General features: G+C 36.3%; 3 protein-coding genes and 1 pseudogene across 4 annotated transcripts; 2 read left to right on the top strand and 2 right to left on the bottom strand.

Annotated features, from left to right (window-relative positions):
* The first annotated feature begins 1,172 nt into the window (after positions 1-1,172).
* On the top strand, positions 1,173-2,171 carry LOC103840922 (transcription factor MYB77). Its single transcript, XM_009117439.3, has one exon. The coding sequence runs from the start codon at positions 1,211-1,213 to the stop codon at positions 2,009-2,011; it is 801 nt and encodes a 266-aa protein (XP_009115687.2). The 5' UTR covers positions 1,173-1,210; the 3' UTR covers positions 2,012-2,171.
* A 229-nt stretch (positions 2,172-2,400) lies between these two features.
* Positions 2,401-6,595, top strand: LOC103840920 (protein ASPARTIC PROTEASE IN GUARD CELL 2). 2 transcript variants are annotated; one of them, XM_009117438.3, is made up of 12 exons: positions 2,401-3,902; positions 3,986-4,106; positions 4,180-4,607; positions 4,673-4,829; positions 4,909-4,991; positions 5,071-5,170; positions 5,259-5,331; positions 5,411-5,590; positions 5,668-5,795; positions 5,892-5,993; positions 6,069-6,166; positions 6,251-6,595. In XM_009117438.3, exons 1-12 carry the CDS (start codon positions 3,673-3,675, stop codon positions 6,426-6,428), a joined length of 1,878 nt encoding a protein of 625 aa, XP_009115686.1. In that variant the 5' UTR covers positions 2,401-3,672; the 3' UTR covers positions 6,429-6,595. The 2 variants fall into 2 exon arrangements, with proteins under 2 accessions (XP_009115686.1, XP_018510600.1); XM_018655084.2 differs by having other exon boundaries at positions 6,069-6,595.
* A 53-nt stretch (positions 6,596-6,648) lies between these two features.
* LOC103840921 lies at positions 6,649-10,333 on the bottom strand (annotated as a pseudogene).
* Positions 10,334-12,250: 1,917 nt separating this feature from the next.
* Positions 12,251-14,584, bottom strand: LOC103840918 (casein kinase II subunit alpha-2). The gene is made up of 10 exons (XM_009117437.2): positions 14,258-14,584; positions 13,969-14,098; positions 13,684-13,878; positions 13,450-13,607; positions 13,257-13,347; positions 13,110-13,175; positions 12,930-13,012; positions 12,783-12,846; positions 12,637-12,705; positions 12,251-12,501 (listed from the first exon to the last, which is right to left on the bottom strand). Exons 1-10 carry the CDS (start codon positions 14,509-14,511, stop codon positions 12,442-12,444), a joined length of 1,170 nt encoding a protein of 389 aa, XP_009115685.1. The 5' UTR covers positions 14,512-14,584; the 3' UTR covers positions 12,251-12,441.
* Positions 14,585-16,436: the final 1,852 nt, after the last annotated feature.

Here is a 16,436-nt window from a genome sequence, read left to right as displayed (position 1 = left end):
CTAATTTAACATAAAGAAAACGAGAACGATATGTTTAAAAATAGTTGTATTAATAAAGAATAGTTATGAAACCGTTCAAGAGAAGGTTGGGGGAAGGTGCAGATGACGTTGGGGACTAAAGTGCGTTACTAACGTTAAAGACAGTTACACAACCATTTTCAAAAGAGTCCAAACTGACACGTGGCAGTTTGCTGAATGGACGACAGTTAGTTGTTTGTTGCGGATTACAGCCTGGATTTTTGCCTCCAGTTTTAAACGTTTTTTAATTAAAATGGTAATAGATGATATCACTTTCCAACTGGCCAACTTCTCTTTGTCGTTTTCGCCACGTCATCAACTTCAATTTTTTTATAAAAAAATTCCGACCACTCACTTTAATCTGGTGGCCGTTTCTTTGTAACATGTTTATAGAACCGAATATTAATTAATAAATCAAATCATTTTGAACCATCTATATCATACAGTGAAGTTAACTTTCCTGTATATCTATATAATTTTGAATTGTGACATTTAACTGTTGCTTTTATCCCGCGTGCATTCCGTAAACCGAAATCACAATTTTGGTTCATTATGTACCAAAACTGCACCTACTTTAAACTTCTGTAGTTTCAAAAAACAAATCTCAAAACAGGCGTTTTCTTTTGTAAAATAGTTTTAACAATATGAAAGAAAAGGTATATTGGTATACAGGCTGGCTAGGCCAGTCAAAAGTCAGAAAATGCATAAAAACTGTCTTTACCCAAACGGCCAAACCTAACCGTTATCGTCTTTAATTTTTAGATATTTAACTAATTTAATTAATTAATTGTATTTAAAAACTATACTTTCTAAAATTTGCACCTCAGATTGTGCGAATAATATCAGAGCTTTCCTTGTAGGTTTCCGTGATTTTGTCGCTTTAACTTCCCACTTAACCCCACGCGTTCTCTACTCGCGTGACCTCACTCCTCTCCCTCGACTCCATCGTACGATTGCGTAACAGAAAAAAAAAAAGAGTTAGACACATCAACGCAGCAAGATGGTGACACGTGTAAACCTACAGCTGTATCCCAAAACATTCAAAACCGCTTGCGTGGAAGAAGCGGTGCCCATGGGGCCATGACTTTCTCCACCGACTCAGTCGGTTACCGGTTACGTTTCCCATTTCTCTGTTATAAATACTTTTTCTTCCTCTCTTCAGTTATTGAAAGATCCTCTCTCGCCTGATTCAATGGCGGATCGCGTGAAAGGTCCATGGAGCCAAGAAGAGGACGAGCAGCTGAGGCTGATGGTGGAGAAGTACGGACCGAGAAACTGGTCGGCGATCAGCAAGTCGATTCCAGGTCGATCTGGTAAATCGTGTCGATTACGGTGGTGCAATCAGCTATCTCCGGAGGTTGAGCATCGACCGTTCTCGCCGGAGGAAGACGAGACGATTGTCTCCGCTCGCGCCAAGTTCGGTAACAAATGGGCCACGATCGCTCGTCTTCTCAACGGCCGCACGGACAACGCCGTGAAGAACCACTGGAACTCGACGCTCAAGCGGAAATGTTTAGATGGGAATCCGACGGCGGAGGAGGAACAAGATCCGGCGAAGAAGAGGAGATCGATGAGCTCTGAGTCCGTCCCTCCGGTGGACACTGGGCTGTACATGAGCCCTGAGAGTCCCACCGACGTTGGTAGCGACTCCAGCGCGGTTCCTCCTCAGCTTTTTAAACCAATGACGTCTTCGTCGGAGGAGGATCCGGCAACGACGTTGAGTCTGTCGCTGTCGCTTCCCGTAAGCCAGGAGTCGAGGAACACGGGTTCGAGCGACAACTCGTTGCCGTTTCCGAGGTTTGAGAGGCAGATGAAGATTAATGTAGAGGAGAGAGGGGGGGAGGCGCGTAGAGCTGAGTTTATGACGGTGGTGCATGAGATGGTTAAGGCGGAAGTGAGGAGTTACATGGCGGAGATGCAGAGAAACAACGGTGGTGGATTCGTCGTCGGAGGTTTCTATGATAGTGGTGGAATCACACCTAAGGTTGAGTAGTTTTTTGGCACGTGTGAGAGAGAGAGTTAGGTGATCGAATCGGTTTGGGGATTTGAAGAGCAATTCATTTTTGGGTTGTGGTGAAATGAAAAAGAATGTACAGTTCAATTAAAATTGGATAATAATAATAATATTTATGGAATAATCTTTACCCAAAACATCTGAGCATCTCTTTGTTTGATGCTCATCGATTCAGATCTCAAGTGAATTGAGTTCGTGAACGTTGTGTTATCGAATTTCTGGATTTAAATTGGTTACTGATCAGTGGACCTTGTGACATAGCCTGCGACATATACTCTCAAGTCAATATTTCTATGATTCATATTTTATATAATTCCTTGTATCATTCCGTTGGACTCAATAAACCGTGACTAGCGAGATCTAATAAGTAACAGAGCCTGTGCGATACATAGTACAGTGTCAAAGCCAACCAAACGTATGATTATAAGAAATATTTTGTAGATCCTAGAAGAATTTCTAAAGTGGTTGGGTCGATAAATTTCTTGTTAAGCATTTTACAGTTTTAATTTTCATTTGACATCAAAAGATCACCATGTTTCGTTCTTTTGGTTTAAATAAGCTAGTCTCATATGGATTAGCAACTCATAATTACCGGATATACGCGAGGTCATAAAATCTTCGTGCTCGATCGAGCTGTTTTCCTACGTCTTCCTGAAGAAATAAAGTTCTTGATATGTTAAAAAAGCTCACTGGAAAAAGATGATAGGTGATAAAATTCGAAACCACATCCAAAGACACAACCGTTACTTGCCCAAGACATCAACTTGCATGGAATGAGGCGTCTAAGAGCATTTTCAATGTAAAACTCCATTTTTTCTTCTAAAATAGAGTAAAAGTGAAAATAGAGTAAAATTACTACAACCCTACTTCATTTTCCACTCTATAATGGAGTGATGAACAAACAAAAAATAGATTACTCCATTTATGAAATAAATTTCATTATGGAGTGAGATATGAAATTGGGTTGGAGCATTTATTATTTCATATTCACTTTTACTTCTTTTCCTTTCCTTGCATGTTTTCCTTCTTCAGCTATGTTCCAAATTTCTGCATCATGAGTTGGCGAGTTCTAGTGTGTGTCCATCGAATAGATGTCTTTACAACTAAACTCTTTCTCACTCAGCGTTTTCCGAATGTACTTATACTATTCAAAGAAACATGTTCAGTTGATCCTATGTTGTTTCTACTCCTTTGTTTCTCTATCTATATTAGGTCATCAAAAGTTGCCAAACAGAACATGATTCAAAAAAAAAGGTCTGGAATATACGACATTTTCAAATGGTGGGCACTAGCCGGAAGATAAAAGCTGATTTGTAGATTCATTTTCATGCGACTGTTTTAAACTTTGAATTAAATTAAATAATTCAACAGTCCATAAAAGTATTTCTACTGCTGGTAGAAATCTCTGTATAGTCTTATGCTTGCACATTCGTCTGTCTTTTTACTCTTTACACAAAAATAATTAATGGCTGCTAAACTTATGAACACAAAACTACGTCGTTTCCTGATTTACATGGCCATTAACTGTGTTTTGTCTCAAAGCTAAAGTGGCTTTGGTTCCAAACTTCCAGTAGATCTAACGCTTGTCTTTGTCCCATCTTCTTCCCTCCTCTTACACTGAGAATTACGCCGGCGATTAAATGGCGCTGGCGTCGATCGGCGCGACGGTCTCACTCCTAATCTATCTCTCTCTTCCATGTTCAAATGCGTCAGGTTCTCCCGCCGCTGGATCACGCCGTCCGATGGTGTTCCCGTTGTTTCTCTCTCAACCCAATTCTTCGAGATCTATGTCTCTTCTCCATCGAAAGCTCCACTCAAAATCACTCCCTCACTCTCGCATGAGACTCTACGACGATATTCTTCTTAACGGGTATCAACTGAACAAACTTCCCTTTCTCTCATCAGCACTCTCCGATCTTGATAGAACGTAACGTATCTTCGATCAACATGCAGGTATTACACGACACGGCTGTGGATCGGTACACCCCCACAGATGTTTGCTCTCATTGTTGATTCCGGCAGTACTGTCACTTACGTTCCTTGTTCCGACTGTGAACAATGTGGCAAACATCAGGTACTAATAATACTCATATAAAAAAATAAATAATAATACTCATATCAATAATAATACTCATATAAAACATCAGGACCCAAAGTTTCAGCCGGAGATGTCCACCACGTACCAACCAGTGAAGTGCAACATGGACTGTCACTGTGACGACGAGAAAGAACAATGCCTTTACGAGCGAGAGTACGCCGAACACAGCAGCAGCAAAGGCGTCCTCGGAGAAGATCTTATATCGTTCGGGAACGAAAGCCAGCTTACACCGCAACGAGCTGTGTTCGGCTGTGAGAATGTGGAGACTGGTGATCTCTATAGTCAACGTGCTGATGGCATTATCGGGTTAGGACAGGGAGATCTCAGTCTTGTTGATCAGTTGGTGGATAAAGGTTTGATCAGCAACTCTTTTGCTTTGTGTTATGGAGGGATGGATCTTGGTGGAGGCTCCATGGTTCTTGGTGGGTTTGCTTACCCGTCTGATATGATGTTCACGGACTCTGACCCTGATCGTAGGTATGCTACAAAGAGTTTGTCTTTTGTGTGATTGGTGAATGGATACGGTTTAATACCATACACAGTTCATACTACAATATAGATTTGACGGGGATACGTGTCGCTGGGAAGGACTTGTTGCTGGACTCGAGAGTGTTTGATGGAGAACATGGCGTTGTTTTGGATAGTGGTACAACGTATGCTTACCTCCCTGACGCAGCGTTTTCAGCTTTTGAGGAAGCTGTAAGAACTCTCAAATCTTTGTTTTTTTTTCTTACACGACTAGGGCTCTTTATCTTGTTGTTGTTGTTTAATTGTGTAGTTAATGAGAGAAGCTTCCCCGTTAAAGCAGATTGATGGCCCTGATCCGAACTTTAAAGATACTTGCTTCCTTGTTGCTCCAAGGTATTATGTCTTTGTGATCTATTTTCAAAACATTTCAATCAAGGGAAGTTACTGAAAGTTAGGTTGCGTTATGCTCAAGCAACGATGCGTCTGGACTTTCAAAGATACTTCCATCAGTGGAAATGGTGTTTAAGAGTGGACAGTCATGGCTTTTGTCCCCTGAAAACTACTTGTTTCGAGTAAGTGATTCTCGTATGAGATTTTATTTTCTCTCTATAGCTAATGTTGTAGCAGGCTGATATGATTACTTCTTTTGTTGAATAAAAGCATTCCAAGGTGCATGGTGCATACTGTCTTGGTGTATTCCCAAATGGAAAAGACCATACAACTCTTTTAGGAGGTAAATAGATTATATATTTACTCTGTTTCTGGCTACCTTCACTTTATTACACTGGTAATCTTATGTCTTGTGTTGCAAGGAATTGTGGTTCGCAACACACTTGTTGTGTATGATCGTGAGAATTCTAAGGTTGGATTCTGGAGAACCAATTGTTCTGAGTTATCAGATAGGCTTCATATTGATGATTCAGCACCACCACCTGCCACATTGCCTTCAAATGATTCAAATCCAACCCTCAACACATCAAGCAGTCTCCCAGGTTAGTGACAACTAAAATAAAATAAAAAAACTTATTATATTTAATGTCTACTGATGTTTTGTACATATTTTCCTCAGGAGGGGAGATTCAGATTGGTCAAATAAATCTTGATATCCAACTAACAGTCAATTCGTCATATCTGAAACCTCGCATGGAAGAACTCTCCAAGGTATTATCCAAGGAGCTGGATGTCAAATCTTCACAGGTGAGCCATATTGATGAACACACTATAGTCTATAGCTTGTAAGTAAGTCTTCAACCCTCTTTTGTGTTGCTAATGTATCGGAGTCATTTGTCACAGGTCTATATATCGAACCTCACCTCCAAAGGAAACAACTCTCTCATTGGAATAGTTGTTGTTCCTACTGAACCTTCTGGCTTTTTTTCCAATGTCACAGCAACGGTATACAAAAAAACATCTCTTTTTATTGCTAGATTTTTCATCTTCTTACTTGACTTTTCTTTATTCTCCTTGTAGAGCATAGTTTCTCGGTTTACCAATCATCAAATCAAGCTTCCTGACATCTTTGGAAACTACGAGCTCGTTAGTTACACACTCGAGCCTTCAAGAAAAGGGTACAACACACTCATTCTTAACCTTAAAAAAAGAAGAGATTGTCTCAAAAGAAAAGTCTCTTTTTTTTTTGCATTTGGTTTTAGGGCAAGATGGGTGATGAAAAACACCATTGTGGTGATGGCAATAGTGATCGTTGCTGTAGTTGTTGTTGGCTTAATAGCTTATGGAGTCTGGTTGATGTGGAAACGCAAACAAGCATCAAATCCATATATACATGTAGATGAAGCCATAGTCGCTGAGCAAGAGCTGCTACCTTTATAAAAAAAATAACCCTCCTAGTACCTTGTTTTCCTCAACCTTATCATACAAACTGTTTGGTCTTTACTCAAAAGACAGGATACCAACTGTCTTTTATTTTTATGGCAAAGGATACCAACTGTCTTTATGATCTTTTTTTTTTTGCTTAGTAAATAATACCAAGTTTACTACTTGTATATCCTTTTCACTACTGTCTCGCTCTCTCATGTAAAAGATTGTACAGTGCAGAAACTTTAAGCCTAGTTCTCATATATCTGTGAATAGATAGAGTATAAAGTTACACAAAGGTTTAAAACGAGTAAGGGGATCGATCCCATAGACAGTTTTTAAAATAATTTAATCACTGGTTGCTTCCTTCAACACTGTTTATCGACTGAGTATGGGTATTAGATTTATTTGGCTTTACTGTCAGGCCAGGGTCAAGCTTACAGAAAGGCAAGAAACGCAGTTGAGTGGCTTCGTCTTCCCATTCAACCTCTTTGATCCACTCTTCCTCTCTGTGTTCTATGGAAAATACATCAAACCTGACAACGCTATTAGAATCTAATGGAATCTTTCTCAGCATCAGACAACCTTCAATGCTTATTTTGCTTAAACATGGAAAAGACAAAGGACTCCAGCAAATGCTCTTCAACATAGGTGAATGAGATAAGTAGAGGCTTCTTAGGTTTTGAAAAGGAACACTTGCAGCTTTTTCCTTGCTTATAATCTCTTCCAATTGATGTGAGGAAGTAACTCTAAGATCAACAAGGTTTGGAGCAAACACCAGCCACGTCAAATCTTTTAGAAGATAGCATATACTTATATCAATTCTGGAGAGGTTTGTGAAGTATGGAGTTGTGAAACCAGTATTGTTCGGTGATAATGTTTTGCTCTCAATCTGTATTTCCCCCATTCTGCATCCCGATAGGTTGAGCCTACGTAGATCACATGTAGTTTGCAAAGTCAATACTTTCGTTGATTCTCCAAGGTTGTTGATGCCTACCTTTTGAATGCATTTCACCAACATGTGAGAGCTTAACAATTTCTCCAAAACTATCCCTGAACTGACCTCAATGGTTAGCTTTTCTAGATATTCCAGGAGTTGCAGCTCCTTCAGCAAGCTCATATCTAGCGTCTTGCTGGATCCTTGTAGTCCAAGTGGCCTTAAACTTGACAAATTTAATATACCTGAAATGCTCTCAAGCTTCCGTGTGGACTCCAGATTCAAGTGGATTAGCTTTCCCAACTCTTGTAAGCCAACATGAAATTGCTCCAAGCTTGTTCGTGACAAATCAAGATACCGCAACGATACCAACTGAAACAGCGGTAACTCAGAGAGGTGTACATTGCCTGACAGATCCAAGACAACTAGCATTGGAACATATATGAAGAATCCATGGGAGATATGTACCAATGATTGGTTTTTCTGAAGGAATAAAGTTGTAAGTTGAGTGCATTCGGGGCTGCCATATATTCTTTCAATATCATTACGCATCAATGACATCTTTCTCACAGCCTTCCAATTCTTGACATCTGGCATATTGCGTAAATCAACACCGGCTTGCACTATCCATAGAGCCATGTCACGTACCACATCATGCATAGTCACATATGATATATTATTCATTTCTCCTTCGACCAATAAACATGCGCGGACAAGGGTGCCAAGTATCTCATATACTTGGTTTATAGCCCTTTCTCTACTTTGGCTTTCATCTATGAATCCCTCAGATATCAATAATCCACCAGTCTCTCTTTATCTATAAGATAATCTTCAGGAAATAGAGAGCAATAAAGAAAACATGATTTCACCACCTCTCCATTTAAACTGTCATAGCTATACTTGAGAATAGGAAGGATTTCATCTTTCATGCCTGAAAAATCCGCAGCCGATAAAGTCAAAACGTCTATTGGATGACGCCATTCTTGTACCGTACTTTTGCATGACATAGTTTCCCCGATTACATTTTCCAGAAACTTGTCTTGCAAGATCAGGAATGTCTGCATGGATTTTCAATGTGCTTTCTCCAACTTTCTTTTGGAACAACTCCCATGCTTTGTCGGGGCCTAGACAACTGACTTCCATCAGTTCATCAACCTCCATGCGTCCACACACGTCTCTAGAGCGAGTGGTGAAAGCTACTTTGCATCCATTTACTACATCCGGATAAGGGACTCCATGTTACGTGGCCCATTTAGCTGAGTGGCAATTTGATTAATGGGCTAGAGTATGTGGGCTGGGTTTAACCTAATCTAAGCATTCGTATAAAAGGAGAGGTTAGAGTTAGAGAGAGCTTTATCTAGAGATTAGATCACTCATGTTCATGGAGAGGTGAGAGTACTCTCAAGCAATTCTCTCAAAGTTACTTTCTAAACACTTTTATTATCAATCTATAATCAGTATTTCTCTTGATCAATCGATACCTAAAACGTATCACTCCAATCGTCGGCAAATTCACTTTCGCCCATATATCATCCAAGAACAACACAAACTTCCGTCTCTTGAGAACGTTGTGTATGTCAAGGGCTCTACGGTTCTCATTCTTTTTATCCCACTCCTCATTCCAAAACCCTAGTTTTTTTGCTATGTCTTCTTGAATCCTAAGGATGTCTAAATTCTTAGACACCACAACCCATATCACAACGAAGCTACCTCTTGTTTTAGTAAACTTATTGTTGATCCGCGCAAGAAGAGTGGTTTTGCCAACTCCACCCATACCATACAAACCCAAAACCCCAACTCCATCGTCCATGAGACGGTTCCATACCCTCTCAAGCAATGTTTCATGACCAACAATTGTGGGTTGGATAGGTATCTCTTCAACCTCAGTTACATGAACTTCCTCAGTCACCACATCAAGTTCTCCTTGAGAACTGGTTCTCTTAGCCACTTTCAACAGCCGGTTTACTCTTTTGCCATAACAGTAGCTCATTTTCACATTCTTGGAGCATAATCCACAACAACACAACCTTTGGAGTTCAATGGTGCTAGTACGAAGCAGATCGTTAAATTGATTTTCGATGTCAAGAACATTCTTTAGCCATACCTGGACTTGAGCAAGCATTTGACGACGTCCTGTAAACTCTTCTCTGCTTATCCTTGCTTGCACATCATCTCGCTTTGCCTTGAGCACTTCCATCTCTTTATGCAGAGCTGCTAGATTCTCTGAAAGGTTGTAGATGTAACTTCCATTGACGGATAAACATTGAGAGATTTGATTCACAACTTGATCACATGAAATGGAGACAGACAAACAACTTCCCATTTCTGAAGAGAGGGAGAAGGAACAATAATTCAGAGAGAAAAACCAGAGCTAATTATTACACAAAAATGAAAAAGATAAAGTTGTGTGTTTAATATTTTAAAGACTACCAATGATTTTCAACCACAAACTTTGGCTCCTACAATGATGGCAAACAAGTCAACAATGTCACTCTAGCATGCAGAGTTGAAAATAATGTGTTCGACTAAATTAAATATATTAGTATAAATGTGTGTTGAAAGAAAAATTACAACTGCAAATGGTTTAATGTATTATTGGATTTTCAGAAAATCAATATTAATGAGTTTTAAACCGAGTCCCTATACGCACCCAGATTTGAAAACTAGAACAATGTCACTCACTAGTCATTATACCCACCCATAGTTGATTTTATTTTGAGTTGAAATTTAATACTCCCTGCGTTTAGTAAAGATACACGTTCTAGAAAAAAAAATTTGTTTCAAAAATATACATCTTTAACTTTTTCAATATATTATTTAATAAAAAATAATAAATTTCAAAAAAAATTAATGATGTTTATTGGATTTCTATTGGCTAAAAGTTATGAAAAATTATTATTCATAAAAAACAATGTATTTACGGTCAATTTTTAATGTGTTTTTTAATATGTGTAAAAAATCTAAAATATATATCTTTTTGAAACGGAGAGAGTACTTAACTAGATTTTAGCTAGCAAGGGGTTTTTCTTAGGGCTGGGCAAATAAACCGAACCCAAAAATCCGAACCGAATCCGATCCGATAAAAATGAATCCGAACCAATCCGAATCCGACATAAATACCGAATGGATCTTGTTTTTTGGTATTTTGGGTTATGGGTATTATCCGAACCGAATGCGAACCTAAATGGATATCCGATAGAACCCGAAACATTTAAAATTACAAAAAGAACTTCTACCAAATATGATCTTAATTCTTAATATGTATCCAAAATACTTTAAGATATTATTGAACTTGTAAAATAATTATCTATACATGAAGGTTGATGGTGGAATGTGTCGGTTGAAGCCTGAAGTTTTTAGATTTTGGTCTTGTTTTCATTGAATAATGAGAACTTAGTTTTTTTTTTATGATTTCATTTATGTGGTTTTCTTTCTATCACTAACTATGTTTATCCTTCTCTTGATTTTGGATGATCACGTTTGATGTTTTTTCTTATTTTTGAATCAATTTTACTTATGTTTTGGCTGTTAAAATATGTACAAATCATGTATTTTAAATCCGAAGAACCGATTTTATTTATGTTTTAGTTACAAAATAGGTACAAATTAGGTATTTTTAAACCGAAGAACCGATTGGGACCCGAACCCGAAAGTACAATGGGTTATACCGGTTCTTTGAAGATTTACTAACCCCGACCCGAATTCGATAGAACCCGAACCGGTCACGAACCAAACTTTTATATAACCCGAATGGGGCTGATTTTGATAAACCCGAAAAACTAAAACCCGAATGGATAAAACCGAAACCCGATTGGGACCCCGAATGCCCATGCCTAGTTTTTCTTCTTCTGATGTTTAGTTTTCTTTTTCTTTTCTCGGCAAACTATATTTGTAGATATATTTTCATACAAAGTATCAACACATTTTTTTAGTGAAGTATCAACACATCTTTAAACTTTTAACAGATATTGTCATACAAATTATAAAAATGAAAACAAAATAAAATATAACTCACCCATAATTAAAATTAAAAATTATAGAGCATTTATAGCACAAAATAAACTATTAATATAATTTCAATAGAGTATATATAAATTTTGAAATCAATTAATAATTTATTTTGTGCTAAATATACTCTATAATTTTACTAAATTTTAATCATGGGTGAGTTATATTTTAGTTAGTTTTCATTTTATACTTTATATAAAAACTTTATTAAGTTTGAAAATTCACATTTTATAAATAATTTATATTTAGTTTGTTTTGTTACATATAACCTACTATACATGTTTGTATATATCTTTCAAAATATTAAATAAAATATGAATTGCTATTTATATAAAGTATATTCTAAAATTTTGACTTTAAAAATCTTAATAACAAAAAAGTTAACAAATTATTTTTTAAAATTATAATTTTATGAAAAGCTTAATATATCTTAGAATTATAATTTTACAATTCTCAGTAATACAACATCTTGAGAACGAAATTCTCGCTCAACAGTAGCTAAGCATCATAATTATCAAATTTCAATATTATGGGGGGGGGGGGGGGGGGGGGGGGATTCTATTTTAATGGAGTGATATTAAAGTTTCTTTTCTTATTTTTATTTTTATTTTTGAAAATATATACTATTCAATGAAATCCACATTATTGGACAATATAAAAACTTCAAACTTTGCAATCCCTTTAATTTAAATATTTCTTTGTTCTTAAATATTACTTGGCCATTGGTTATATCCTCTTTGGCTTAAGGAATGTTTGGTGCCTTGTAAAGTAGTTTGATGTTGTTGTCTGATGCTTGGCATCTTGTTTTTTTTTTCACCAAGCTTGGCATCTTCTTTACTGATGGTTTTTGTTGTATCTTGATCATCTTTTAATTTTAATAGAAATTTTCAGATGAAAATAAAAACTTGATTCCTTTTTATAAATATCAAGATTAAACAATAGAAGTTCTACAAAAGTTTGAAAATAGATGAAAATACTCGGATAAACATTTAAAGTTAAACATTAACACCACTTCTTTAAGAGATAACAACAACTTATCGGGAGGACAATCCACCAGTTTCAGATACACACTCAGAGACGTCTCTATTGAGTTCTCATTCTGCTGCTCTCTGCTGCCTTGACTTGTGCGAAATAAGGATGAGCCTGTCATATTCACAAAAGTATCAAACCTAGCTAATCAATCTAATTCTCATGATCATAACCATGTAAACAAACAAGATTCTCTGATCATAAGCAGACCAAGAAATATCAGTGGCTGAATAATGTTCAGTTACATACCATTGCCTCTTTTGCAGTTAACCTGTCTTGATGATCATACCGAAGTAGCTTGTCCAGGAAATCAATCGCCTACACGTAAAGAAAACACAACAAGTTAGAGAGCTCGGGGAAGCAGCAGTGGCAAAAGTCAAATGGATCTGTGTTACCTCAGGTGAGACCAAATGCCTATTGTCAGCATTGATGAATTTGGACCAAGGCTTCCTGCTATGTCTATGGAAATAGCCCCGAGGAGAGTATTAATCATTGGCATTACTATCTATTATAATATAGGGAATACGTGACTTATTGCTTACCTCCCAACAAGTGCCTCTAATTGAGCGTCAAGTTCTAACTGATACTTGTTCAGATATGCATTCAATTCATCGGTTCCAAGGACCTGAGTCAAGAGTCAAACAAATACTCTTTAGATTTGAAAAAACAACTTGATGCTCTCTAAAATCACAATACACATTGCTAAAAAACAATTAAATTACCTTTGCAATTTTAACAAGCTGATCCTGGTTGTCATGGCCATAGAAGAAAGGTTCCTTGCGGAATATCTACAAGGGAAGATAATTAGCCAAATCAGATGAAAACATGGTGCAGATAGATAATAATATAAATGTAGCAAAGGTACTCACCATCCCAGCAAACATGCAACCGAGGCTCCACATGTCCAAGGAATAGTCATAGTCCTGTAAATCCACTAAAAGTTCGGGTCCCTTGAAGTACCTGATCCAACAGATAACATTTCATCGAGCTTTGTTATTGATAAAGACAGTATAATGTAACATGTTTACATTAAAAAACAAAAAAAAAAAGAGATAACAGAACCTGGAGGCCACACGGACGTTATACTCTTTGCCAGGATGATAAAACTCAGCGAGACCCCAATCTATAAGGCGAAGTTTGCGCAGCTCATGGTCGATCATGACATTGTGTGGCTTCACATCTCTGTGCATTATACCTTGTGAGTGGCAGTAGTCCAATGCCTGCAAATTTCAAGGTTATAACTAACATTTATATGTTGTAATGGAGTGATAGATACAGGGATTACACAAAAGTTACCTTCAACAGCTCATAGATGTAGTACCGGATGTCATAGTCAGTCAAAGTAGGATACAGAACCTTAAAGTCAGTGCTGTTAACATACTCAAATATCAAGCTTGGGGTTTTTGAGTGTTGGTCTCTGACAACATCAAGCAGCTTCACAATATTTGGGCCTCCACAGAGATTCTGAAGTATCTTAATCTCTCTTCTAATCTGTTAAAAGGATCACATAAATAACAATTCACAAAAGCTACTCTGCAAAAGAAACTATCTTAACTCTAAGTAATGTAGACAGACACTAACCTTCTTCTTCTTGACAGGCTTAAGGATCTTGATAACACACTTCTCGTTGCTGTTCATGTTAATCCCCTCGAAAACCTCACTGTATTTGCCTCTCCCCACTTTCCTGACTACCTCGTAATCATCTTGCTCCCTGAAGAAACCAAACACAAAGAAGAAAGCTTCAACCTTTTAACAAAACCATCATCATATACAGAACTAAACCAAGCAACTTCTCCTCAAACAGATCAAATATCAAAAGGCTCAAACTTTAGTATCAATCCCGCAAAAAGACGAAAGCTTTGGATCTTACCCCCACTCAACATTGAGAGACTCGTAATCCCAATACTCTTTGGGACGGATCACGTTCACGTCAGTGTAGACACGAGCTTTCGACATCACGGTGGGAAGAGAGATCTCTTCTTCGAGTGGATATGGATCGAGATGAGGATCGAAGCTGCTTCCGTTAAGAGAAAGCGCCGACGGCGCACGCGAGATGAAGATGGCGCAGCTCAATAAGAGGAAGCGTCCAAGAGATGCGTAGGAGGAGGAGCTGATTAGGCGCATATATCATTCAGTGCGCTTCCCCGTGCTGGATTACTCTCCTTTAGTAGCATACACTGACTCAATTATGGAAAGAAAAGTTAAAAAAGAAATATTATACTAATTTGTTTAAAACGGTGCGTGTTGGCTTAACCCTAAAAGGCTTCGAAGCCGTTTATGTACTTCATTATATCTCTGGGCCTCTCTCTCAACCTCCTTTCTTCCTGAACCAATAACAATTAAAAGAAAAGTTATTAAATGAAAAAGCCAGGTTTTTTTTTATCTATTAAAAAGCCAGGTTTTAGTAGATTATTACTTATAAAATCAATTTTTTAATGTTGTTAAATCATATAATAATAATGATACTATTCTGTCTGTTTTTATTAGATAAACTTTTATTGATTTTTTTTAATTTAAATGCCATGACATTTTTATTTTAAACTTTATTAATTTGTTTACTATTATATAATTTTTACCTAAGCCAATCCAAATAAGTCAAAACTAGGTTCTGACCCGCCATTCAAAAGGTGAGTATATTTTTGTTTTAATTTTTTTTACAAATTTAATTTTCATATTTATATTTTTTGTAATCATATTTGTGTTTTTCTTTATAATCATATTTGTGTATAAATTGTAATCAAAATATATTTTATAAAATAATAGCAATGTAAAAGTTAATCCGGCGTACGCTTGGTTCTTTGTAATCTTATGCCCGTATACCCATTTTTTTGTAATCATATTTGTCTTTTTTAGATCTTGATCCGCGGATATAATGTCGCTTTGTAATTTTTTTGTTTTTTTTATGTTTCTATAAATATGTAACATTTTCTGTAGTTTTTTCTTATATGTTATACAGTTATATAACATAGGGCTATCTTAACGTAGTGGTTAGTGTATATTTACAGAAAAACGTAGGGATAAGCGGTTAGATAACCAAATTTCTAAAGCTGAGATTAATAGATTTGATTCCTGGAATGTTATTTTTTGTTAAATAAATACTCAGAATTTAAATTAGATATGGCAATATTATTAGGTAACAAATAGGAGTAAAGAAAAAATACAAAAATATACTTACCCTTTTTGAATAAAGAAAAAGCATATATCACGTTTTAGATGCAGTTTGACTATTCCATGTGGTATTTAGAAGGTGGTATTTACATGCAGTTATCAAATAATTGTTACACTAAACATATATTCAATATTTAAAAGGTGGTTATGGTTATCTAGATGCAGTTATAAAATAATTAGTTAGATTAAACATATATCAATAAGTCATGTTCCTAATTTAATAGAATAGATTTTGGGCAACCAAAGCCAGAAGCTTTCCGAATGGATTATCTAAGAAGACTTAAAATTAGTTGTTTTTATTTATAGTAGATATTCAGTGCCTATAATGAAGGCTTTTATTCAGGCACATATGCTTCATTATAGGCACTAATTATATCGTATCTATAGGAAATTTCACCCAAAAAGAAATTATACACTAATGGTGAGTCACGAAAATTATATCATATCAATTAAATAAGTAAATCAAATTGAGGTGGTTTGTTAATTTAATACAAATGGTTTAAGTCAGTGGCATGTAATGATAACTATTGTGGAAAAGTCAGGATTAAGTACAAAATGTAATTCAGTTTTAATATTAGATTATGTCAAAATGGATAAACTAACACAAGCCAATCTCCATATCCAAATATTTTAAGCTTAAATAGATTATAGATTAATTCTACTATTTGACAAATGGATCTAGGCAATCTATAACTTTTTAAGTTAATGATTAAATAATTTTAATAACTAATCTTGAATAATAATTTTATAATTTAAATAGTTATTGAACTAAAATATTATTACTATTTTGGGTTAGGCATAAAATATTATTTAGATTTTGATAAAACACAATTTTGTGGTTTCGTTGGAATAATGATTTTATGGTTTCGGCAGGATAAACA

This window comes from Brassica rapa, chromosome A09, assembly GCF_000309985.2.
Source record: "Brassica rapa cultivar Chiifu-401-42 chromosome A09, CAAS_Brap_v3.01, whole genome shotgun sequence".
Taxonomy (NCBI): Eukaryota; Viridiplantae; Streptophyta; class Magnoliopsida; order Brassicales; family Brassicaceae; genus Brassica; species Brassica rapa.
The sequence above is the reverse complement of the archived record's forward strand: the minus strand, read 5'-3'. Positions and strand labels throughout refer to the sequence as shown.

Bases quoted from the DNA above. Each gene is read 5' to 3' on its own strand.
- LOC103840922 (XM_009117439.3), top strand. From the start codon at position 1,211: ATGGCGGATCGCGTGAAAGGTCCATGGAGCCAAGAAGAGGACGAGCAG.
- LOC103840920 (XM_018655084.2), top strand. From the start codon at position 3,673: ATGGCGCTGGCGTCGATCGGCGCGACGGTCTCACTCCTAATCTATCTC. The intron at 4,830-4,908 runs GTAAGAACTCTC...TTAATTGTGTAG, and splicing joins TTTCAGCTTTTGAGGAAGCT to TTAATGAGAGAAGCTTCCCC. The intron at 5,994-6,068 runs GTATACAAAAAA...TTCTCCTTGTAG, and splicing joins TTTCCAATGTCACAGCAACG to AGCATAGTTTCTCGGTTTAC.
- LOC103840918 (XM_009117437.2), bottom strand. From the start codon at position 14,511: ATGCGCCTAATCAGCTCCTCCTCCTACGCATCTCTTGGACGCTTCCTC. The intron at 13,348-13,449 runs GTTCTGTTATCT...CTGTTGGATCAG, and splicing joins AACGTCCGTGTGGCCTCCAG to GTACTTCAAGGGACCCGAAC. The intron at 12,847-12,929 runs GTAAGCAATAAG...CTATTTCCATAG, and splicing joins TTAGAGGCACTTGTTGGGAG to ACATAGCAGGAAGCCTTGGT.